At 35.9% G+C, this 22970-nt stretch overlaps 2 protein-coding genes across 2 annotated transcripts in view; one reads left to right on the top strand and one right to left on the bottom strand.

The window, feature by feature from the left end:
• Positions 1-11907, bottom strand: part of LOC131940427 (uncharacterized) — a 30403-nt gene extending 18496 nt beyond the window's left edge. Inside the window, exon 1 of the mRNA XM_059299046.1 lies at positions 11788-11907. Within this exon, the coding sequence (XP_059155029.1) occupies positions 11788-11800 (13 nt within the window). The 5' untranslated portion in view covers positions 11801-11907. The remainder of the gene's footprint in view (positions 1-11787) is intronic.
• Positions 11908-13619: 1712 nt separating this feature from the next.
• Positions 13620-22945, top strand: LOC131940398 (protein sel-1 homolog 1). Its single transcript, XM_059298999.1, has 19 exons — positions 13620-13766; positions 14896-15036; positions 15118-15630; positions 16050-16113; positions 16243-16405; positions 16561-16614; positions 16741-16800; positions 17098-17179; positions 17700-17857; positions 18320-18376; positions 18532-18600; positions 18699-18776; positions 18892-19042; positions 19230-19378; positions 19654-19819; positions 19967-20041; positions 20214-20386; positions 20736-20861; positions 21473-22945. Exons 2-19 carry the CDS (start codon positions 14949-14951, stop codon positions 21599-21601), a joined length of 2355 nt encoding a protein of 784 aa, XP_059154982.1. The 5' UTR covers positions 13620-13766; positions 14896-14948; the 3' UTR covers positions 21602-22945.
• The last annotated feature ends 25 nt before the right edge of the window (positions 22946-22970 follow it).

Raw genomic sequence — 22970 nt, 5'->3', positions numbered from 1 at the left:
GGGGGGGGGGGGGTATGATTGAATGGATGTATTGACCGCATCGATACCCCCCCCCCCCACACACACACACACACGTTGTTTGAGATCACCCAATGACCTCACCATTTCTGAACGCGTGGGTGTGAATGTGGAACTGTGACCTTGAAGATATTGGAGAAAAGGTCATGTTACGGCCGGTGTCGATGAATCACGCAAGAATGGCATCTTGATAACGCCGGGAGATCGCTCATAGCGGAGAACTGGATATCTTCAATTCGATTACCTTTTTCCCGGGGACATTGGCGTTGTGGCGTTGTGAGGGACGGTGGTGAGGTGATCTACCCGTTGCATGGTGACTGTTTGTGGGGAGTTTGTGGGGCGGAGGTGGGGGTGTGGGGGTGGGGTGATCTACTTGATGTATGGTGACCGTTTGCGGGGAGTTTGTGGGGCGGAGGTGGGGGTGTGGGGTGTGGTGATCTACTTGATGTATGGTGACTGTTTGTGGGCAATGTGTGGGACCGGGTAGAGAGGGGATAGGGAAAGTAGATCAAGCCGGTAGCATGGTAACTATTTACCAGCGAGTTCCGTGGGACGCATGGGTGGGGGAAGGGAGGGGAGGATGCGGAAATGCAACACTATCCATAATCGAATTCCCTGGAGCTATTGGGGGTGGATGGTCGTGGAGGTTGTGCTGTCAGTCGACCACGCGAGAAGACTTGAGGTAACCAGCAACAACAGTCATGAGGTTCAGTGCACTCGTCGATGCTTGTTGATTTGTATGTGATCAGTGCGTATAGCTTGGCGTGATCATAGTGTAAAGCTTGACGTGATCATAGTGTAAAGCTTGACGTGAACGTTGTTTATATGCTGAACGTGATCCGTGTTTTTCAACCACAGGATGGATGAAATAGAAAATAAGTTGGGTAAAAACACACACAAATTCCAACAATAAGTCTAACAAAAAAATACACCAGCGTTCCAACAATGAGTCAAAGAAATCCGTGCCACTTTTTGATAATATAATGAAATTAATGAGACACTTTTGAGGATTTTCTAGACGTTACAGAGAAGTGTATACAGGGAGTAAGGTCCCTACTAAGTTCCTACACGACATGACTGTCCCTTTTCTGTTTAGCCAGTAGCTTCGTCACCAGATTAACTTAAAGTAGCATTTTTGAAGAATTTCACTTGTATTTTGCATCCTACCCAAAGTATTTCGTCGATTAGATTCTCATAGAATTAACTGTAAGATTTATTGTATCTTCATTCAAATTTGATCTCTCTACTTTATTTCCCAAATACCTATACGAATTAGTTGACACGTCTCGTTTAAGAGCAGCTTAATTCTCTGTTGACATCGAGTGTTAGACCAACCCGTTTTAGCCACGGCTATCCCAGCATCCTCGGCACTAACGGCATTCATTGAATACATTAGTTCAATCTTGGGTGGCTTGTCTGAGTGCTCTCTCTCTCTATTTCTCTCACACATACACACGCACGTACACAAACACTCACACGCCACACATTTTCACGCACACGATTTCGCTTCTCACCACAGTACCACACCAGGTGATTTTAAACTGTGTAAGACCAACCAAAATATGAGGTAACAAAGGTTGAGAAAAAAAACATGCATTCACTTACTTTTAGGATTTATATATATACATTTATATATATATATATATATATATATATATATATATATATATATATATATATATATATATATATATATATATATATATATATATATATATATATATATATATATATATGAATGAAAAGTAGAGAAAGGGCATAGGGTAAAATCGTGTTGTAGAAAGTCTGATGCAAAAAAAAGTTGTAGGAATTATTAATAAGCTTATGTTATGTCGATAAAAAATATTTTTAAACGCCGTGCCTACCTCGTTGACACAGCAATCAAACAAATTTAATTTTACGCGTCAGACAGTTTTTATAAATGTTGGCGGTGCAACACTACTGATATGCTCAGCCGTGTTTTTCCAACTTATGCCAGAACCTAATCAGAGCTGGGTGAGCTCAAGATGAGTATTCGAACATCTAATTCCTCACTTCAACGGTCTTACGCTCTAACACGCGACCACTAACCTAGGTAATGTTAAACTGCGGTTCTTCGACACTTCAACACAATATCACCGGGTCATTTGTTTCTAGTTTTTTCAATCAATTCTCTCTCACTCTTGACATAAGCCGACGAGAAAGTAGATTGACACAGTTGCCGTGCGAGGCTAACACGAGATACGTTCTGGAACCGTAGATCCGAGTGGATGTTTATCCGGGCTATGCGATCTCGGTGTGAGTAATGATCCGCGCGTGCGTCTGCGTCTGCTAGTGGTGTTTGTTGACGGTGGGAATCTTAGCCAGGGGACGCTGATCTAATGTTCAACGCTCTGTTGCCTGACTTAAAGCACTTGGTCCAATTTCTTGGTCAATTAACCGCTGTTAATTTATTGAGCTATTCATACCCTGATTTCAGATAGAACATTACAATAGTGTGTATTTGTTCGCGTTTTTGTTTGTCTATGTGTGTATAGATATGTTTGTTGTGTCTATGCGCGAGTGTCTATTCGCAACTGTGTGTGTTTATTTGTCTATGTGTGATTACATATATCTGTTCTACCTGTCTGTGTTTATAAATGCCTTCTTTGTTGTGTTACAAATGTATATAGCTAAATGGTTTGGCAGAAATGGGCGTGTTTTATGATATATGTGTGTGCTATGTAAACTGTTTTTGTCGATGTGTTTGTCTGTGTATCTGTAGCATGGCGTATATATGTATGTATGTTCGTGTATGTGTAAATACTATGACAGTTGTTTCCCATATATACATCGGAGAATGATGCCATTTTTATTGGAGTTCCATTAAGCGGGCTCTACTATCAGTCTCTCTTCTCTTAGCACGAGCCATTTGCTTTGAAATTCTAGACCGAGACAAAATGGGAGCAGGAATTCTCAAAGGAGATGCCAGAACATATTCTTTATAAGATTTTTTGAATTGGAAACATTGTTCCGGATTTTTTTAAATAAAAAAATGTGCCCAGTTTTCAGGAAAATGGCTTTATCAATCAACGAATTACTAACTATGAAGAGAGACGAGTGGAGAAAAACATAACAAGCTTGGCATAGTTAAAGTGAACACATCTCTAGTGGTATATTTTCTTTAGCCTGCCCAGCAAGTACAGTAATACCAACCCATGCCCAACACAAGGTTGGGGATTAAAACCACTGCCTCCCCCCTCCCCCACCGCCATCAAAAGGTTGTGCAGTAATACCACCCCACCTTATCACAAGGTTGGGCAGTTATACCACCCTCACCCCTACATAAGGTTGTGGATTAAACCCTCCCCCACCCCTTTCACAAGGTTGAGCAGTAATACCACATCTCCCTCTCCCATCACAATAATACCACCCCCCCCCCCCCATCACAAGGTTGGACAGTAATACCACTGTAATACCACCCAACCCGGCATTATTTGAGCATCAGTCTGGTATCTTACATAAATTCTATCAGCTTTTGTGCCCACTAACTTCTAAAGCTGATTTAGTAATTTCTTTCTATCCTGCTTTGTAAAAAATGCTGTGTTTTAGATTCTCTAGGGGAAATTTGAGAACGTTATAAGTCTTCCATTTTTTTTTAAATTTCATTTGTTGTCATTTTTTAAGCTTTTTATCTAAATTTTTTGCACTTGTCTGAAATGTTCATTCGGACTTATCTTCTTGGCGGTCTCTTCAAATCCCATTTAACCGTGTTTGTATTGAATCGAAATACGACACTAACAATCTTAGTAAACCTGAGATTGCTTTTCTGAAAGCTTCTTTGCTGTTCTTAAGCTTTGCTTTTGTGTGACGCTCCTATCTTGAGCTTCTCTGTCTTCTCAGCAAGATGTCAAGCCCGGTGCCAGTTAGGTTTACATTTATAACTAACACGTCTTTACGTATAGGTCAGTGTGTAGCAGAACGTTTAGTTTTAGAACTATTTCAGTTGTACACAAGAACAATTTCTTCCAGAACTATTTCAATGATACAGTTTTACATCAGAACATTTAGTTCTAGAACTATTTAAATGATTCACTTGTACAGAAGAACAATAATCTCAATGGTACAATTTTACCTAGAACATTTAGTTCTAGAACTATTTTAACGACACAGTTATACAGTAGAACATGTATTTCTAGAACCAATTATAACGATACAGTTATACAGCAGAACATGTATTTCTATAAGTATTTCAATGATACAGTTTTACAGCAGACAATTTAGTTCTAGAACTACTTCAATGAAACATTCGTACAGCATAACAATTATTTCCAGATCTATTTTATTGCCCACACTTAAAACAATCGATCCCGCATATTCGGGCGACCAGCCGGTGTTTTTGAAAGTACTCTTGTAAAATACTTTCACCTACGCCTTACCCCCACATTTTAATTAGCCTCTCCCGTTAAAAATGTATTTTTACCAAGGGACTGCACTCGATCAAGTTCTAAGTGTAACTCTAGCACAGCACAGACTCCACAAGGGGGCATAACCAACTTCCCTTGGAGATCGGTTTGTTATGCGGCTTTAAAACAAAAGGTCACCCGAATGAATCGTCTCCTCTTATAGCCGAGTTATCGAACCTTCTCTCGGGGCCGATTGTCTCCCCGTCTTGGGAGACAACTGAGTTATTCTTGACGGCAAATACCATGGTGAACTCAATGAAAGATGTAGCACAAAGGGAAATAACAAACAAGGATGAATAATCTCTATCTAAGGGGAGAGAAAGTACACTAAGTTGTGAAAGACTTGGTATTTCGCGGTGTGAATAGCCCCCGAGATCGGATTTGGGGTGTATTATTATCCAATAAAAAGGAAAATGTTACTTGGTGGTTCTAGAATGAAAATAGCCATATAATCAGTTTGGTTACGTGTTGATGGATACAGAGAAGAAAAAAATAGTAAAGTTTTCAGCAGTACATTGGGGAATATGTAAACTTTTACGGTATAATTTTTGACCCATTTTCCTGGGTTTGTATAGCTATGAACCCGTGTTGGCCGCAGAATACAGGACTACTTACTTAAAGATTCCTGTTCAAATCCACGTCCAACGCTTGGATCTAATGATGTCAGTGGCGGAGCCAGGAATTTGTCATAGGAGGGGTTCAAAAATGTTTCCATCCGAATATAATCCTATATATATATATATATATATATATATATATATATATATATATATATATATATATATATATATATATATATATATACATATATATATAGGGTTCGGGGTCCATAACCCCCCCTAACCCCCCCCCCTTGCCTATGCCACTGGATGATGTTACTGACCTTGTTCGACCTTGACGTCTACCTTAACCCTTCATTGAATTCGCGATTAGCGCTTGGGTATTGTTGTAGTAAACACATCTTCGCGTGTCGAGGGCGAGAAAAAATAAACAGATGAACTTTACTTTACCTCCCCTAAAGTGTTTTGGTTGTTATTAGCATATTTTAAAAAATATTGGAATAAATACTGAGTAAATGAAAGATGTATCTATCAGTATATCCGGTATCTTATTTTCATCTTGTTAATTATCTTAACCTTTTTTTTCACTCAGTCAGACTAAATATAAAAAGTTTGACCTAGTTTTGATAAATCTCCAGGGTTACGTCATCGAGGTGAGTAAAAATAAACATCCGGTGGGTTGGTGACGTAATGCAGATACATAATTTCTTCACGAAAACACGCCCACGCACGCTGGCGGAGAAAAATGAATTGTGAGTTGGGCCGAGTTTGCATGTTGGCGTAAAGAAAATGTCCAAACGTTATGGAGTATCGCCGGAAACGGGAGATGATAGGAGTACAGCAGGGGTCTCCAAACTTTTCAGCCCGAGGGCCGCATTAACTATCAAATATCAGTTCGGGGGCCAGAGTTTCTTTAAAGCATCTCTTCGGGGCGGTGGCGCCCCCCCCCCCCCCCGAAGAACGTCTACCCCCCCCCCCCAATAAATATAATTTATATAGAAATATATACACATTTTAAGTGTCTTCTCCCATCTCCCCCCCCCCCCCCCTCCCAAGTAAAAAGTCTGTAAGAAACACTTTCGGGGGTCGACAACACACTCGAGGTCTAAGTTTGCTCTGTTCTCAAATTATTCTTAATGTATTTCTTTCTCGAAAATGTTTGTTCACACAGGTATGTTGTTCCAAAATTTAAAAGGTACTTTGATGCAGAAGTTTTAATATTAGGAAAGTCTTCCTTGTGCAAAAACTTATGAAAACCCATCCGCTGTTCTTTGAACGTGTCTCTAATGAAGTCATTTTCTTGCAATTCAATGACCTCCCGCTGCAGTTTATCTTTGCAACTGGCCACATTTGTTTCAAATAGGTTTTGAAACAGTCACACTTATTCTGCCTTTCAATCAAAGTCAGAAAACCGCTACTGAAACTGCTGCTGGAGGTCTTTGATGATCTCGTACGTAAATGACGTGGGGAACTCAGTGGTTTTGCTTCAGCCGTTAAGACCTTGCACTGCTGAGAGTTCGTCAAGTTGTTGGCTTGTATTTGTTCCAAAAACATGACAAGTTTGGATCTGAAAACCTTTAGGTGGGTGTATCGATCAGAAACTAGATTTCAGACTCTTGCCGTTTTAGATTCAGAAAATTTAAATGACTAGTTATGTCTGCAGCAGAGACAAATTTCTATACCTACTCTTCATCAGACAATAATGGCTGTGGCTTGCCTTTACTTTCAGGAAGTCACCTATTTTTATCTTAACTGCTTATCTTAAATGCTCTTCTCAGAACTTTTTCACAAAATGAGCCAACTCACTGATGTGAAATATGATAAACCTTGCGATTTTGTGTTTGTCTCTGAACTATCTATGGTAAGATACTCTCCGGTAACAGTGTCATACATTCTATGTAGGGAAGCCAGCTCTTGGGTTATGTTCATGTCTTCACACACACCCCTAATGAACACACGAAGTTGAGAGGTGGAACAGCTGCCCAGCGACTCATCGATTGCAAATGAAAAATGGATAAGCTTGCTTGCATTTTTCTCTATTTGAGTCAAGATGTTTTCACCTATGTCTGCAACACGGTAGGTAATGGTATTTGCACCTAAAGTTACATTTTCAAATAGTTTTTAATTTTCTGTGCAAAGCTCCTCAGCCATCTCCAACAAACATTTATTCAGTGGACAAAAAGATCGTCGCGGGCCGGATAAAATGACCTCGCGGGCCCAATCCGGCCCGCGGGCCGTAGTTTGGAGACCCCTGGAGTACAGCATTTGATCATGCGCGCTTGCGTGCTGTCGCTAGGAAAGATGGACGAAGACGGAACAAAATGGTGTGGAGGTGTGGGAGGTATCGTGGAGGTAGGTAAAGTAGAAATGGATGATAAGTTATAACCCTCAAACTTGGAAGCTGTTAGGTTGGACGGAAGCCGGGTATAATGTTAGTGTGTCAATACGGTAGACTCATATCGGTACATGGCGTCACGAAAAAAGTCTACCGCCCCCCCCCCCCCAACAAAGTGGAATTTAAATAGAAAATATATACTTTTAACAGTCCCCCCCCCCCCCACCCGGAAATGTTAATCCACCCCCACCCGGAAATGTTAATCCACCCCCCACCCGGAAATGTTAATCCACCTCCCCCCCCTTTCTCCGCAAATTTCTAGTGCCCCAGCGGAGAAAAAAAGTCTGGAAGAAACACTGCTCAAAAGTAGTTGTTAGTTTGCAAGAACAGAGTGACTAATTTAACAAAAGAACTTTCAAAGAAATCACATCGATTATCTTTGAATAAAGTCGCGTTTAAATTGTGTATCAAGCGGCCGTAACTCGGGTAGATCAAAGCGCACTCTAGCTTTGATGTCGTTCTTCTTTTTAATTATCTTATCGACGACCTCTCTTTCTCCCAGACTTTTCCCCCTTTTGTCTGTTCTGGTAGTCTGATGGTGTCCCCACTATTTCGCCTTCCTCCTTTGTAAGGTAAACAAAGGGATTGATCTACAACAAGCTTGGTGAATCCTAAGCTTAGGGATTGGTCTACAACAGGCGTGTTGAATCCTAAACTAAGGGATTGATCTACAACAGGCGTGTTGAATCCTAAACTAAGGGATTGATCTACAACAGGCGTGTTGAATCCTAAACTAAGGGATTGATCTACAACAGGCGTGTTGAATCCTAAACTAAGGGATTGATCTACAACAAGCTTGCTGAATCCTAAACTAAGGGATTGATCTAAAACTGGCTGGATGAATCCTAAACTTAGGGATTGATCTACAACAGGCTAGCTGAATCCTAAACTTGGGGATTGATCTAGAACACGCTAGCTGAATCCTAAACTTGGGGATTGATCTAGAATAGGCTAGCTGAATCCTATACTTGGGGATTGATCTAGAACAGGCTTGCTGAATCCTAAACTTAGGGATTGATCTACAACAGGCTAGCTGAATCCTAAACTTAGGGATTGATCTACAACAGGCTAGCTGGATCCTAAACTTAGGGATTGATCTACAACAGGCTAGCTGAATCCTAAACTTAGGGATTGATCTACAACAGGCTAGCTGAATTCTAAACTTAGGGACTGATCTACAACAGGCTAGCTGAATTCTAAACTTAGGGATTGATCTACAACAGGCTAGCTGAATCCTAAACTTAGGGATTGATCTACAACAGGCTAGCTGGAACCTAAACTTAGGGATTGATCTACAACAGGCTAGCTGAATCCTAAACTTAGGGGTTGATCTACACAGTGTTTCTTCCAGACTTTTTCCTCCGGGGGGGGGGGGGGGGGGGGCACTTGAAATTTTCGGGAAGGAGGGGGGGGGACTGACTAAAATTTCCGGGGGGAGGGCGGCCACTGTTAAAAGTATATATTTTCTTATTTTCTATAGTAATTCCATTTCGTTCGGGGGGGGGGGGGGGGCGGGGGGTAGACTTTCGTCGGGGGGGGGGGAGGCTCCGTCCCCGTCCCCCGTCCCCGAAGAGATGCCTGGAAGAAACTCTGGATCTACAACAGAAATGGTTCTACAACTATGGAGTTTCAAAGGTAAGGTGTTCATCTGCCAATCTGTCCTCTCAGACGAAGTACGAAATACATTAACAAGGTTGCCAGTGTGAGTGTCTAACCGTGAAAAGTTGACAGAATAACTAAACTAGTTCATAAATCCTAAAATATCTTTAATGAGTTTTGAACCTGGATTCATGTGGGTAAAAAAAAAATATTATTTCACCTTGCTCTCATAGGCTTTACTCAAACAATAACTTTTATTTCTTCGTTATAGCCTTAAATATATGTTATTTTTATTGGATACCTGTGTTACATGTTTACACTAATTGACATGTCTATAACGGGTGTAAAATAAATCAATACAAGTCTAACCGCCTCCAATAACACAAGCGCAAGCGACTTATTAACTTATAGATTGATCCATGCTTAAACACTATAAACACTACGCCCCCGGCTCTATTGACTTTTCTATTACACGCCGGTAAACAACAAAACTTTACCCCAAGTCTGAGTGGAGCCGACCATACGAGAACAAAGCTGGGTTCGGCTAACTACCGGAACAAAACGTTTATTTATTAAGATGTTTGTTGTGTTCTAGTTGTTTTTTATGTGTGTCAAATTATACGCCTTTTTCCTCGACATTTTCGAACTAGACGGTATAGAAAAATGTTTAGATATTCTGCTATTGTGCCCACACCCCACCCTTCTGCACTCACGAAACACGGAACATTAAAAAGTTGCTTAGAACAGCGGTTCTTAACCATTTTGGAGGTATCGAACCCTAACACTTTCAAATTAGCATTCATCGAACACTTCTTAATAGTTCTATCGTCTGCATCGACACAATCCGATAGTGAATCATATGAGTCGGGTGTGTGTCTTGAGTCCTTGACCTCCACCGAACCCCTGGGGTTCGATCGAATCAAGGTTGAGAACCGCTAGCTTAGGAAAATTCATCAACTATAGGTAACAATGTTCGAAAAAAAAAATGGAATTAATGCAAACAAAACGTATATTATTATGTCAAAGTTCTCCATGGTTACCAACCTCTCATATCACAGACTTAACAACGTATTATAGAATGTTCACGAACCCCAGCATGAACTCGTCTGCAGCAGGTTTTTTTTCCCCAGACATTTTTCCCGAGAACTCGAGGGGGGAGGGGTGGTATAAAGTATTTATTTCTATATAAATTTTAAAAAAATATTTCTATTTGTGTCCTTGGGGCAGTGGACGTGCTCCGCGGATAGTATTACTCCACCCCCCCCCCCCCCCCGCCCTTTCGAAGGAGAGATGTGTGAAAGAAACACAGTCCAGTGGCTAACTGGTTTCAGACTTATTTAAAATCGTAGTTTGAATGAGTAGGTCCCCTAATTGCAATATTTAAACGCAAAACTTCCGGTACTAATTGAAATGGCAAAAAATGGTGATGGTTTCGAATCAGTGTTCCTTCTAGAATTTTTTCGCCAGGGGGGAGGGGGGACTTGAAATTGTCGGGGGGTGGGCGGGGGTCCGACTAAAATTTCCAGGTGGGGCGGGCACGATTAAAAGTATATATTTTCTATATAAATTCCACTTCGTTCGGGGGGGGGGGGGGGGGCTCCGCCTGAAAGAAACACTGTTTCGATCCTATAGCCATAGATCTCTATTCTCAATTGTCGCTATTTAACAAAAAATTGAAAGAAAGGTTATTTTACCTAGTATCAACTTGCAGCTATAGGAAACAAAGCAAATCGCCTTATTTTCTAACGTTCAAGAATGTTTATCATTTAATGTTAAGTTGTTTTAATATGTATCTTCCATTGGTTTAAAAAAAAAATTAAAATTGTTATCCAACAAGACGGGTTCATTAATTGGAGTTACGGTTCTTTTTGTTACCGGGTGGTTTGACGTCATCTACTCAAGTGAATGCGGCTTCTTATTTCACGCCAAAATAAAAACATCCATTAAAAGGGAGTTAATTCCATCGCTGACGTTGTGAGCTGTACATTAACACATAAACATAGACATACAGGAAAGCATTTTGCTAATTCAGCACACACAAAAAACGCTTGTTGTATATTTTTGTTTTTTTGCTGTATGCAGTAAAATTAAAATAAGGTTTTATTTTTATTTCCGCAGCCTCTTTTTCTAAAATACAAGCAGTAGTTTATTATCCTATTTAAAATAATAAACAAAATAAGCATTTGGCGCAGTTTTATTTGTTTGTAATAGCCCTACTGTTATTACCTCACGCAAAAAATCGTTGGAGCTAAATCATTATTTTTCTCTCCGCCAGGGGACGCAGCTGCATATTATTTTTAATCTTCAGACATTGTTTTATAAACGCTTTTAAATTATTCATAAGGGTATTCTGGTGGGAATTTAATGCTGATTCAATGGGAGTGCCAACAGCATGGTTTTCATTTGATGATATCATCGACCGCCCTTGCCAGACAAAAAACACAGACGGACATTTTTTTTATATGCGATTTTCATCAAGTGAACCCCCGAGCAATGGAATGTTTCAGTAAACCCCAAAAACAATGAAGTATTCCCACAAGTAGTCAACTACTCAAGAGCACACAATCGTGCTTATATATATATATATATATATATATATATATATATATATATATATATATATATATATATATATATATATATATATATATACTTCCTTCCCTCAGTCCAAGGTTGCTTATGATACCGCTTAACATAAAAAAAAACCCACAAAAAACAATAAGTAATCATAATTACTGACATCAATTTAAGAGTAAAAAGGAAGTTTTTTATAGCTTTTTTTCTGACTTACCTGTAACGGGCATTTTGCTTTTGAGATGCGTTGTTTCAGTTTTTTGTTGATTTTGAAATGTAAATTTCTCTCTGCGCTTATCATATGAGAACTCTTCGGCGTTGAAACGTACAAATAATTGCTGACATTCGTCCGTTCATCAGAAGTTGGTGAATCAATTTATAAAATTATGTGAGTTGACCGGTGGGGGGGGGGGGGGGGGTGTTAAAGTATAATAACTTTGTAAACCAAATCTTAATTTATTTTACAAAACACTAACGGACTTTTTAGAAATCATAAATTTTAAAGTGACGAATATTCAGTATCATTTAAACAGTATTTTTGAAGAAGAAAAGCAGTTAATATAGTTAAACCATTATTTTTTAAAATGAAGTTTGCCTGGTAAAGAAAATTAACTGGTTATTAATTAACATTAACTCTAATACGTACATCGCTGTATTCACCACTAACACCAACAGCCTTTCAGCGTCCTTAGTTACACATCATCGCCAATGCCTAAAAATCACTTATTCCTTTTGGTGTATGCCGTCATATAGAGACGACCGTTTATTAGTTATGAAGGCTGTCGCCTCTTTATGTTATTTTTATTATTTTGTGATGTCCTTGAAGTTTAATACTTTTAAATGTTTAGTTTTAAAATTTAAAAAAAATAATTGGATTTAAATTAACTTAGCCGCTCATTCAATAGTTAAATGGTTTCACTTAAAAATATTTATTGAAACCTGAAGTTCATAAACACAAATATTCAAAAGCACGTGCAAAAATCAACAGGCCTACACGTTTTCTTTTATTAAAATATGGTATACAACAATAACTTAGGCGCTATATGTATTACAAAATTATGCTTTAAAAAGATTCACTTTCTTTCAAAGAATGTTGATTTTATCCACAATCCACGATTGTTAATGAAATTTTGTTTACCCAGTAGGCTAATGCAAAGAATGCAAATATATTTTTTTTAAATAACAAATGGGCTTAATCACAATGAAACAGATAATAATTTTTTGCTCAGACTTTAAACATGGCATACAATTTGCATTATTTACCGTATTTTTATTCGCCGAAGCTTTGTCTAAAAATAATTAGAATTCACATTAACAAAATGGGAATCTATGTCCAGAAATCCACAGACAATTCTTCGAAAACGAAAAAAAAAACTATTTAAAACGAAAAAAAAACTATTTGATAATAAATATTTCCGTAATGAAATTTGAGGTCATATCGAGCTGATTCTCCGAGGAACGCCAGCGAAGACAGACAGGAAGCCTGGTTTCTCAGCCCTCCGAGCACGACAGCGCACGTTGGCTGGACATTGTGTGACGTTGAGCTTAGTCCTAGCTACGCGACAATGCCAAAACAACACCGCGATGCGGAAGACTACAGGAGTCGCGACGATCGATTTCTACACGACAGCGCGAAATGTCATATCAGACATTGTTGCGGGTGTTGTTTTTTTTTAATAGGCCTAGATCTACATGTGTCTTAGATTTGAAACTTTAATAAAAATAATTTAATTTAGATTAAAAATGTGTCTACATTCTAATAACACTGTCCCTGTTTAAACCCTAGTTTACAAGAATAATACCACCAAAATAAACTACAAATTACTACTTTTCAATAAATATTTTATTTTTGATCGTATTAAATTCTATTTTTCACATTATTTAAAATTTAAACAATAGGCAAATAAATCAGCATGTCTATGCTTCCTTTAATAGGCAGGTAGTCCAGTTAGAACTATGTACCAGAATAATATGGGTATGAACCATAGTTAAGATGCTCTTGTGTTATATGCTCCGGAAGTGTTATAGTTAAGCCAATGAAAAGTCGACTGGTAACAACAATGTAAACCGATGTCGTAGGTTACATTTTGTAGAATCTAACTAAAGAAAAGAACAACATCTCTCTTACTCTACCTAAGATCTAGATTAGATCTAGTTGATAGATGCATCTTTCCTAAGCCAGCTAATGCCTAATATGTAAGCACGAAGTATTTAAATAACTGGAAACTATGTAGAATTGTGAATTAGCACAGTTATCGCATAAATAAAAATAAATAGGGCCTATTGCTGCGTATTGCACAAAGCACATCTTCATCTGTCTTACTGTCTTAGTCTTACTCTTTCTTACTCTTGTGTAGTTGTCTCTCTCTTGTACTTGTAGATTGTTGTAGAGAGTAGATCTAGAAATCTAGTAGACTACTACTAGATCTAGAAATGTCAGAAAATAGAGTCAGAAATTATTTTCAAATAAGATTCCCAGAACTGAGATCTAGAATCTAGATTTAAACATCTAGATTTACTATTAGAATTTAGTATAATTTACATTAGTATTGTAATTGTCTAGAATTAGAATGAATATTTGGTAATCTATTGTTTTAGCCTGTTTTAGGTAGGCCTACGTAAAATCGCCTGCGGCTAGTAATGTCCGAAAGTTACCTCATTTTCAATGCTTTAATAGAAGTATATTGTGATATATTTGTGTCAAATATTATAATAGATAAATGAATAATAAACCTAAATCAATGGCTAAATATATCAATACCTATCAATACTAAATAATTTTTTAAACACATAATTTTACTGCTAATACTAGTAGTAGAAGTCAGATGCTAGGCTAGAATTTTCATGATGTCGATTAAAATAAAAACAAGTAAAACAAAGGAATAAGGATTAGGAAAAGTATTAAATAGACTGATGCTGTTTTGGACCATAAAGATCTAAATATTATAGTATGAGCTGTATCACACTATTTGTAGACAAGGATGTATATATGATATATAGGACCCTGTAGCCAGGACCCATCATATTCATATAGTTCAACATTATGTAATATAACTTCACCTGTTGGTTGAAGTCAGGCTACTAAATGATAGATTTTCTAAGTTTATTAACTCGATCAATTAATCAATATGGTTATTGTTATTAAATGTATTGGTTGTTGCTCAAAGCCACACAATCTGTTATTGTAAACATTTTTTAAATAGATTCTTTTGATAAACCTACAAAATGGATTGATAACATTTTATTAAGTACACATTTTTTATAATTTATACTCTTTTTATTCAACATTTTCATTATTTACTGTTGATTTTTATTTTATTTTCAGATTTATAAAAAATAAAAGTACACCTTATGTAAGCAGAGAAGCGCTAAGTCATCATGAAAAATATTGAAAAACTACAAATTGAGAAAGCAGGCATAATACTATTAATATGTATATATAGTTTTACAGGTGGAAACACTCAGGGTAAGTACTTTATTATTGGTTTTTGAAATATAAGATCAGTTGCTTGTTTTTTTTTTGTATACAATCTTTAATACATCTCAGGTGTACCTAATGGTGCTAATGAAAAACTTACAGAACCAGAGACATCAAACGGTCAAAATCAGCAACAGCAGAGACAGGGTGTCACAGATGAGATACACTCACAGAAAGAAACACATGCAGCTGAGCATAAAGAGCAATCAATCAACCAGCCATCCAGTCATCCTGTAGACACTGCTTATAAGCAACAGAACAATCCATCTGGTTCATCTTATCATGATTCCAAAGACAATTCAGATCAAAATGGTATTACTGTTGAAGTCCAAGCCCCTGTTATAGACTTTAGAGAACTAAAATCACAAGAAGGTGCTCATTCAGCAAAGGAAGAGCCACAAGAAAAAGTTGACGAGTTCCCATTTGGAAGAGAGCCTGATAAAGATGAAGAGATGAGAAATGCAGCCAATCAGCATCAAGGTCAGTTGCCGCAGTTGCCAAATACATTAGTGACCCCTCCAATATTGGACGAAGACCAGACAGAGGAAGAGGAAACTGAGCCCACACCTGAAGAGATTGAAGGTAATATCAATATTTTATGTTAAGTATGTAATGCCAAATTTTTTTTTAAATTACTTTTTTTCATTATGTTTCTTTTTTTTTTCTGGTTTTGTGAGGTTTCTATATCAGTAAATACAATTATTTTGTATTATATGAATGTTTCTAAATACCCATTTCAAATTCAACTGACCATAATATGTTTTGCTGAATCCATTGCTTCAGTGTTTAAATATTCACTATGTCAACCCTTAAGTCTAAATTATTGAATTTTTGTTTGCAATTAATTTGAATGCATTTTGTATGGAGATCCTGTTAACATTTTTTATTGAATATAATAAAATGATTGCCTATGCATTATGATTAAGTGGTAAGATTTACTATAGTGTGATTTTTGTTTGGTTTAAAATGAAATTCTAATGCATTTAATTTACATATTTTAGGTGATAAATTGTTTCAATCTGGAGAAAAATTAATCAATGCAACTTACTACAAGGAATACAAAGAGTAAGTAGTTATTCATTTAATAGTTTAAAGTTATTTCAAATTTTAAACTTTTTATTGTTGTTTTTTTTCACATTGTAAATGCAGCAAATTTGTCATACATTTTGAATAATTTCTTCAAATTTTTCTCAGGGCATTCTTGTACTTTCTGCAAGCTGCAGAGCTTGACCACAAGAAAGCTAAAGAATATGTGGCATTTGGCTACCTTTTTGGTGACTATTTACCACAGAATGTAACAAAAGCATCTGAGCTATTTGTTGAATTGGCAGAGAAAGGGTCCCCCAAGGCACAAATGGTAGTAAAAACTGATTTTAAATTTTTATTTTTGGAGTTCCATCAATTATTTCAAAAGACATAAGGTTACAATTTTTTAAACTATCATTTTTTAGAATCAGTAATCGAAGGGTGAAAATATTTAAACTTCTAAAAAATGTTTTTTTTTTACCCTAGGGTCTTTCTTTCATGTATAGTGCTGGCTTCTTCTTTAACTCCAGTCAAGCCAAGGTAAGAAAACTAAAGATTAATGATAGGTTTTTGTATAAGAAAACTAAAGATTAATGATAGGTTTTTGTATATTATGCTGAACTTTTTAGAAATGTAGATAAAACATTCAATTAAAATTTACCACAGGCACTTATTTTTTCTACTTTTGGAGCCTTGGGTGGGGATCCATTGGCACAGATGGCATTGGTAAGATGAATTTGTTGTTTTTTAACAGTCCACATCGCTGTTAAGTATTTTTCTCATCACATCTTTGATAAGTAGCAATGAAATCCAGTTTACAGCTGACCTGAAAAAGTATAATCTGTTTTAAGTACAATGTGTAAGAATTACTGAAACATTATTTTCCATTTATTCATCAAACTGATAATAGTTTCAATTTTTTAAGGCAGCTAGTTAGTATATGCATTTTTTCTCTGCACTATAGTCATTTAGAATTTCTCTTCAGAATTAAGACAATCCTTCACATAAAATTCATTTATTTAGGGTTACCGCTACTATGCTGGCATTGGTGTTGAATCTAAATGTGAAACTGCTTTAACCTATTATAGAAAGGTTGCTGCTAAAGGTAAGATTTAAGCTATCTGTTGTTGTATTTTTTGTTGCAATTTGAGCATTTTATATTTTTAATGGCTCAAAAGCATCATAATAATATTAATAAGTCTTTCTAAGCATGTATTTAAGCATGTTTATTTATTTATTTCTTATTAAATGAGTGATCAGTTAGGCTTTTGTAAATAAACCTGCCGTACTGGGAAAGTAGCTCAAACTCATTATAGATATGGTTTGTAATTTTGGTTAATTTTCTATTTTGAAAATGTAGTGCCATAAATCTCATCTAAAATTTATTTCGTAACAATTTCTCCTTTTACTAATATCTACCTTTAACTAAATTTAAAAAATAGGTGATGTTTCAGTCACAGTTTCATTCACTATGCACCAACACATTGTATTTCTACTTAGCAACAGTATTATTTCTTGATGATTGGATTGTTTTAAATTTTTTAACATTGCCTTTACCATGTTTATAAACTTTTATAATCACTTCATTTGCTTGTGTGAAGAAATTCTACTTTGTCTATTTGCAGTTGCTGATGCTGTCACTTTAGCAGGGGGTCCTGTGGTGCAGAGAATTAGACTTCAAGAAGAGGCAGAGGTTCAAGGCAGTAATAACAGCCCTTTGCTTGATGATGATCTCTTACAGTACTATCACTTCTTGGCTGATAAGGGTGACCAACAGGCCCAGGTCAGTACTTACTTGCATTGTCTTGTGACGATATTTGACTTAATGAAAGTAGTGTGTAGTAGGGAGAGTAGACTCCCCTGGGAAGTGAGTAGGTGTGTGTGTTCAGTCGAGGCTGAACTGTCTGTGTGGACTAGTGTTATATGATATACACCACTTCTCTGGCTTTCTTGTGACATATCTCTTGAGGTGTGGATGTTTTAAGGTATATTGATTGTGTTTTGCAAGTGGCTTGTATAATTAATGTTCTTGCCTTTTTCCATGTGACCTGACAATTATAAAAGAATTGTAGGTCATGTGCTGAACAGTCTGCATGAGGATCTAAATTAAATTACACAAAGCCTGGAAATGTGTTTATAGATATTATACATATATCATCCCCACATAATTTGTCAGATTAAAAATATTATCTCTATACTAAATTAAGCCATTCACTTAATTTACATTTTTTACACTTCTGGTTAGGTTGTCCTAGGTACACTTTACTACCAAGGTGGCAAAGGTGTGCAGATTAATCATGATGTAAGTCATTTATAGTACATAAATAATAATTTAAAACTTTTGTTTGTTCTTGATATTGTGTTAGAAGGCAATGCATCATTTATCTTTTGTCTTGCTTTATATTTATCACCCCAACCGTAATATTAAGTAATAACAGGTTATTTCTGTTTTCATAGCAAGCTTACCACTATTTCTCTACTGCTGCAGAATCTGGTAGCGGACATGCTCTTGGATATTTGGGAAAGGTTTGTTTTAAAGATATTAAACCTTTAGTTCATTTACTCATTTGTTGTTTTCCTTTTTTAAAGATATCATTCTCTAAATTTTTGTTGTACTTAAACAGATGCATTCAGAAGGTAGTCCAGTTGTTAAGCAAAGTAACCACACAGCATTCGAATACTTCAAAAAATCAGCTGACAAGGTTTGTTTAGTTATTTTAGCTGATAATAGTTAATTAATTAAATGATCGTTGTATTCGTTGAAATGCACATGATGTCTAAATCCTTTTTATAGACTGAATTCTATATATTTTAAAGAACAACCACATAGGGCAAGCTGGTTTAGGGATGATGTACTTGCATGGACTCGGAGTTGAAAAAGACACAAACAAAGCATTTCGCTATTTCTCTTTAGCGTCTGATCAAGGATCCGTCGATGGCCAACTGCAGTTAGGAATTATGTACTTCAGTGAGTAACAATGCACAAGTTATTTTTATGCTAGTATTGCGGGGTATCACTGCAACCAAATACTTTAAAATAAGGAGCGGACATTTAAATAATACGATGGCTCATATTTAGCTAGTTCTTTTTTTATTTGTAAATATCTTTTATCAAAGTTAATTATTTTTTGTACTCATTTTCATAATTCTCGCAGGTGGCATTGGTGTCCGCAAGGATTATAAAATGGCTGTCAAGTACTTTACAATGGCATCACAGAATGGCCATGTCCTGGCATTTTACAATCTGGCCCAAATGCATGCCACTGGCACTGGTGTTCTTAGAAACTGTCACACAGCTGTTGAGGTATTCTGTTGTTAAATTTTACTGTTGGTTGCACTTTAGCAATTTATGTAGGAAACTGTATAGGTTTAGACTAAACAATTAGGAAAATGTGTAATTTAAAGCTGCTGTAAAGTTTTATTGTAGAATATACAATTTTTATTTGATTTTATGGCTTTTACTGTTCAACTTAAATAAAAATGTAAATTATACATGTTTAAGCAGATGGATTTCAAATAACAAATAGCCATAGAGATTTCATGTTGAGTAAAGACTCTGCTTTTGTATTATAAAAATAGCTGTTTAAGAATGTGGCTGAAAGAGGGAGGTGGTCAGAAATGATGATGGATGCTCATCGTATGTACCATGAAGGTAACGTGGACACCGCACTGATCAAATACATGTTTTTAGCTGAGCTGGGCTATGAGGTGGCACAATCAAATGTTGCATATCTTTTAGATAATGGTAAGTCCCATGAAAAATGTCTCATTGTTATTGTTTAACTATTTTAGTACATCTTACAAACTTGTTTTCTGACTATTTATAACCTTTATTTTGAATTTCTAATGTTTTTAAATTTTTTATTTGTAATGTACCTACATTCTGTTACAGGCGCTACAAGCAAGTTCAGCAGACATGAAATGTATCAAAGAGCATTGCTTCAGTATTCAAGAGCTGCATCTCAAGGTAATTTATTTTTAAATAATAATTTCAAAAGCATTTCACTCAAACTCAAAGCTTTATTAATCAACAAAAGCTGTTCAAATTAAAGTACTTATTAAAGTAAATATTTTAGATCAAATTACATAGAAATATTGTGCAAAAATCATGGGTTTTTTTTTCATTCTATAATATCTAGGTTCAACACACGCTAGACTAAAAATGGGAGACTATCACTACTATGGACTGGGTACTGACATTGATTATGAGTCAGCTGCTTCTCATTACAGGCTTGCATCAGAACAGCAACATAATGCACAGGCTATGTTTAATCTAGGATATATGCATGAGAAGGGGCTTGGGCTTAAGCAGGTACTGTGAGCTAACTGATTTAATTTCAGTCACTGATATGATCTCTATACATTTATGGATATTTTTAATCAATTTTAATCAATATCACAGTTACACATTCTGACTACAACACTTTCAGTTGAAAAGCTCAACATTCAGTTCTGCCAGTTCTGTTAGGTATCTTGTATAAAGTTGTAGAAAGTAAATTGTGCTGGCAAATAATCCCTTCATACAGTTGCCAGAGATTAACTCAAGCTTCAGCTGTCTAATAGAGCTTATTATTTTTATTTGGATTTTTCTTTCTGTAAATGACTAAATATTCTTCCTATTGTACTTTAATCTTAGGTTGATTTTTGTTTTGTTTCTGCAGGATGTCCATCTAGCAAAACGTTTTTATGACATGGCATCAGAGACCAGTATTGACGCCCATGTTCCAGTGACTCTGGCATTACTCAAGCTTGGGCTTTTCTATGGCATGGATGTCTTTAACAAAGAAGTAAATTCATAATTCATTTCTTTTATTGAAATTCATTTATACAAAGATGAATTTTTGTTATAGACAGACATGTATTAAGTTGTTTTATCCTATAAATTTATCAAAAAGAAGCAGAACTTCTAGGGTATATATGGTTGAAAGGTAGCCTTCTAAAACAGCATTCATTTTCTAACATCAATGAAAATAGGAGTAGGTCATCATCATTTCCTACACCCTAAAAACTACAGTAGGAAATTAACTCCTTGTGGATTACAATTTGACCCTAAACTTAAAAATCAATGTAACCCAAATCAAAAGGTGACAAAGGTTAGAAATATTGTGGGGAGAATGAGTCTCTTCTCCAGTTTTTTATAATTTCTTTGTAATATCTCAGGGGCACTAGATTTCAGTTTTTTCTCCAATATGCTAAAATGAGTCTCATGTGTCTGGAGACTTTAGGGTTAGCAATGGAGTGCTCTCCCAGCCCAACAAGCTTATTCTGCAGTTTTCTCTTTTCCCTGTTAGGCATTTTGTAGAATTTCTAACAAAATAAAAGTACAATACATATGTATGATAGATGTATGTTGATCAGTGGTAATGTAAAAATGAACCAATTTCCTTATTTGTTTCAGTTTGAAGGTGTATCTGGAATACTGAGTTTGATAGATCCTGAGGCTTACTTTGGCCCTGAGTGGGACTTGTATTTAGCAACATTTTTTGCCATGGTTTTTGCTGTTGTTTATTTTTTACGGAGAAGATAACATCTGCATTTAATGTGAAGCTTGATGTATAGGTTATTGTGTGTCCTTTTAAGAATTGTTGTGTTTGAATGAGTAAGTGAGATTAGCTTATTTTAATATTGACAAGTGAGGGTGTTTCAGATTAAGTTGTACCTTATTTTTTTTTTAAATTCCAATGGACCTAGACATCAGTGCCTTTCACTTCCTTGTTTATTGTGTTTGATTTTTATGATATAAAAGCTCTCATTTTTGTGCTAGGACGTTTTGATCGTCTGGAAACTCTCATGTCTGATGTGTTTTATTCCAGAGAAATGTAATTTTTTATCATTCCTTTTTATTTGGGGTTTTCATTTTATTTTGCGTCCTTTTTTTTAAAATAATGTTTATAATGGGAGGAAATACATTAGTAATGTTGGAAATTAGTATTTTACTGCTGACATTGCTTTGTGCTGGTAGGTAATGGGAGAAATTGAGTTGTTTTTACATGATAGTAATTGTCATGAAATATGTGAGCTACAGTTATGTATTATTAATTTGGTATTTAAGTTTTTTCACAAACTTTGTAACATCATAATTTATTGGATAACTCTGTTTTAATTGAGACCTAAAATTTTATCTTGGTATATCAAAATTTTGTCTGTTTTAGTGTGTAATCAAATTTCTTGTCCTGTAGATTTGTAGTGACAACTTTTCAACACACCCGACAGTCTTACATCATTTCTTTGACATGTACTGTTGTTCAATTTTATTTGTTTTAAAACATCTGATAATAGTTTCAGATGTCTTGAGGTACGTTAATTGAAGTGTATCAAGACTGTTTCTGAAATAAATTGGCGCTGTTTTTAAAATTCAAGATAAAATATCATCAGATTGCTTCACTGAGTCATAAAAACATACCTCGTCACCTTGTTTTAACAGTGCAAGTATTATGTTGTCTTTTATCTGGGTCTGCAATACTGCAAAGTAGTTGGAGGCTGGAGAATTTAAATTACTTTCTGTCTCTATATCCTCTGCTCAGTAGGTTTTCATTGAAAAAAATGTATGCATTTAATGTATTGAACACTATGAAAATTACTTGATAATAATTGTTCAATGTTTTTTAAATATAACTTTTCTTGATAGTTAATATGTGTTTGAGTAATTCTTGATAACTGAGTTCAGTAAAATGTAAATAAATCCAGTACTATCCATTATTTCAATGCATGTTATGAACTGTATGATGATTGTCTGAATGTGCTAGTGCTAATGAAGTGAAAATTTTGCAATAACGATATTCTCACTGTTTGAAATATTGGTTTCTGTTTTGTCTGGACATTAAATTATTTAAATATTCAGACATGTGATATTAAAACAAATTTAATTAACCTTAATGTCTTCTTATGTCTGGTTT

This window comes from Physella acuta, unplaced genomic scaffold (assembly GCF_028476545.2).
Source record: "Physella acuta isolate Inbredline_101_S28 unplaced genomic scaffold, ASM2847654v3 ptg000316l, whole genome shotgun sequence".
NCBI lineage: Eukaryota > Metazoa > Mollusca > Gastropoda > Physidae > Physella > Physella acuta.
The sequence above is the reverse complement of the archived record's forward strand: the minus strand, read 5'-3'. Positions and strand labels throughout refer to the sequence as shown.

Excerpts from the sequence above, each read along its gene's own strand:
- LOC131940398 (XM_059298999.1), top strand. The coding sequence starts at position 14,949 with ATGAAAAATATTGAAAAACTACAAATTGAGAAAGCAGGCATAATACTA. Across the intron at positions 19,379-19,653 it reads ACTGTCACACAGCTGTTGAG|CTGTTTAAGAATGTGGCTGA; the intron begins GTATTCTGTTGT and ends TTATAAAAATAG. Across the intron at positions 20,862-21,472 it reads TGGATGTCTTTAACAAAGAA|TTTGAAGGTGTATCTGGAAT; the intron begins GTAAATTCATAA and ends TATTTGTTTCAG.